Source organism: Benincasa hispida, chromosome 11 (assembly GCF_009727055.1).
Source record: "Benincasa hispida cultivar B227 chromosome 11, ASM972705v1, whole genome shotgun sequence".
Taxonomy (NCBI): domain Eukaryota; kingdom Viridiplantae; phylum Streptophyta; class Magnoliopsida; order Cucurbitales; family Cucurbitaceae; genus Benincasa; species Benincasa hispida.
The window spans coordinates 42,459,913-42,462,976 of NC_052359.1; the positions used below are offsets into that span (position 1 = coordinate 42,459,913).

The following is a 3,064-nucleotide window of genomic DNA, read 5'->3' on the forward strand; positions in this document are numbered from 1 at the left end:
TTGAATTTTTAAACTTAATCCAATATATAAAAAATCATTGAATAAAATTTTTAAAACAAAAATTTTAAAAAATGATCCGACTAACTCGAACCAACCCAACCCCCCTGTTTGGTAACCATTTAGTTTTTTGTTTTTGTTTTTGTTTTTTAAAATTAAGTCTATTTCATCCACATTTCTTAGAATGATTTGCAATTTTCTTAACTATAATGGTTGAATTTTTAGCCGAATTCCAAAAACAAAAACAACTTTCAAATAAATTTGGAGGTGGTGATAGTGTCCATAAACTTAATTTTTAAAAAATAAAAACAAAAAAAAAACGGTTACGAAACAGAGTCTTAATATTTGAGTTGTGTTGAGTTCATTATTTAATAAGAATTATTTAGGTGGAAGAAATTTATAATTCAAACAATTAAACTGAATCTAAAAAGAACTTCGATTCAACCTAACTCAATCCACCATCACCTATTCTTCAATAAAAAATTCTGTCTAATCTAATTTCAAAACAGAAAAGAAAAAAAGAAAAAAAAGAATCCAAAAGATAATCCAAGCTTTAAACTGAAAATAAATAAATAAATAAATAAATAAAGAGCTCTACACTGAATTATTGGCTTATTGCTCTAGTTTTTGGACCCACAAAGGTCCACGTGGCAAACATTCAACGGGAGAAACATTCTCAATTATTTAAATAGCAAAAACCTAGATATTTCTATGTGCCGATTGTGATTTGTGACAGCCCACTGCAACCAACACCAACAAAATTAAACCATTTTCTCTTCTCTTCTGTTCTTTTCTTCAATGGCTTTGGCTTGCCTGGATCTCTTTCAAATCTTCTCCTCTTTCTTTATAATCATCATTTCCATTATCCAATTCCCCTGTTTCTCCCCCACACCTCACTCTTACACCTACCCTTTTCTCCCCCTTCCTGTTTTCTCATCAAAATGTTAAAACCCCTTGTTGGAAACTCTGTTTTTAGCCTTCCTTGAAGTGAAATCGGAGATGGCGGGTGAGGCGCCGCCGCGGATGAATGTTCTGTTTGGGAAATACGAAATGGGTCGGCTATTGGGTAAAGGGACCTTTGCCAAGGTCTATTATGGAAGAAACTTGATGACCCACGAGAGTGTCGCCATTAAAGTGATCCTCAAGGACAGGGTGAAGAAAGAGGGGCTTCTTGAGCAAATCCGGCGAGAAATTTCTGTCATGGGGTTGGTTCGTCATCCCCATATTGTGGAATTGAAAGAAGTAATGGCTACGAAATCGAAGGTGTATTTTGTGATGGAGTATGTTAATGGAGGCGAACTGTTTGTGAAATTGTCTCAACAAGGAAAATTGACTGAAGATGGAGCAAGAAAGTATTTTCAACAACTTATCTCCGCCGTGGACTTTTGCCACAGCCGTGGTGTCTCTCACCGTGATTTGAAGCCTGAAAATCTCCTTCTTGACGAGAATGGGAATTTGAAGGTCTCTGATTTTGGCCTCTCTGCCCTGCCGGAGCAGCTCCGGATCGACGGTTTGCTTCACACACGGTGTGGAACTCCGGCATATGTGGCGCCTGAGGTGCTCAGAAAGAAGGGCTACGATGGCGCTAAGGCGGATATTTGGTCTTGTGGGGTGATTTTGTTTGTGTTGCTTGCTGGGACACTGCCATTTCGAGCTGATAATGTGATGAAGTTGTATAGAAAGATTTTCAAGGCGGAGTTTGAATTTCCTCCATGGTTTTCTTCAGAAGCCATGGAAATGGTGTCTAAGCTTCTAGTTGTTGATCCTCAAAAGAGAGCTTCAATGGTTGAGATAATGCAGAGTCCTTGGTTTCAAAAGGGCTTCACAAAACCAGTTTCATTCGCTGAGAAAGATGAATTCAGCAATGAATTCTCTGAATTAGCAAATCCCAAGTTTTTGTCATCTCCTCCTTTTTACAATGCCTTTGAGTTCATTTCCTCAATGTCCTCTGGTTTTGACTTATCTAGTTTGTTTGAAAGCAAGAAGAGACGAGGCTCCATTTTCACTTCAAAATGCTCTCCTTCAGCAATTATAGCCAAGCTTCAATCTCTAGCCGTGAAGCTCAACTTCAAGGCTACTAACCTGAGGGAGTTCAAGGTGAGACTGCAGGCCAAGGAGGAAGGGAGGAAAGGGAAATTGGCAGTCACCGCAGAGGTTTACGAGGTGGCACCGGAGCTGGCGGTGGTCGAGTTCTCGAAATCAACCGGCGACACTTTGGAGTACAATAAGTTTTGTGAGAAGGATGTGAGGCCTGCATTGAAAGACATAGTTTGGAGCTGGCAAGGAGAGAATGAGTGCCTATTAACAGTGGATTCTTTGCAAAATGACCATTGAGGGAGAAAAAGAAGCCATTTTTGTGCATGATGGACAGGAATTTCTCTTTGAAATTCCCTTTTTAATGTGTTTGGAGGAGGGAAGAATGTATAGACTAAAGTATGGCATTGAATGGTTCTGGTTTAGATTAGAAGACAGTGTGAGTTGATAGCTATGTGTTTGGAATTGGTCAACTTTGTGAATACTTAATAGGATTTGCTTGTAAAATACTTGGCTTTGTTAAAGAGTGATCAGTTTATTAGTTTTGATAAATTTCATATAACAAATTTATGTTATATGGGCTTTGACCATTTGTAATTTGTCTAATGTTTTTGGGGGTCTTGAATATAAATTTTTGACATATAATACAATTCTTATCCTTGGTACTTTTCTTTTCTTTTCTTTTCTTTTTTTTTTTAAAAAAATAATTTTATCCCAGCCCTAGTAACTAGTGTTGACAACTATTTTTCACTTCCAATTTTAATAAGTTTATGTTTATGAAGTCTCAAGTTAAATTTAGTTTTGTATAAATGAATGGTTATTTCTATCATTTTGTGTGTGATTTGAAAAATGGCAAAACATCCTTACTATTAGGATAGTGGCAAAATGTAATATTTTAATATTATATTGAAAAATATTAAATGACTAAAATACTAAACAAATAAACAACTAAAATTGGAATCATAAGAATAAACTGATAAAAAAAGTCCATTTGAGTTAAAAAAGATATGAAGGGGAAATTTGTATGGATAGA

The 3,064-nt window shown here is 36.2% G+C and overlaps 1 protein-coding gene across 1 annotated transcript; it reads left to right on the top strand.

Moving 5' to 3' along the window:
• Window positions 1–709: 709 nt before the first annotated feature.
• On the top strand, window positions 710–2,687 carry LOC120091187 (CBL-interacting serine/threonine-protein kinase 25-like). The gene has a single exon (XM_039049087.1). It carries the CDS (start codon window positions 997–999, stop codon window positions 2,329–2,331), a length of 1,335 nt encoding a protein of 444 aa, XP_038905015.1. The 5' UTR covers window positions 710–996; the 3' UTR covers window positions 2,332–2,687.
• Window positions 2,688–3,064: the final 377 nt, after the last annotated feature.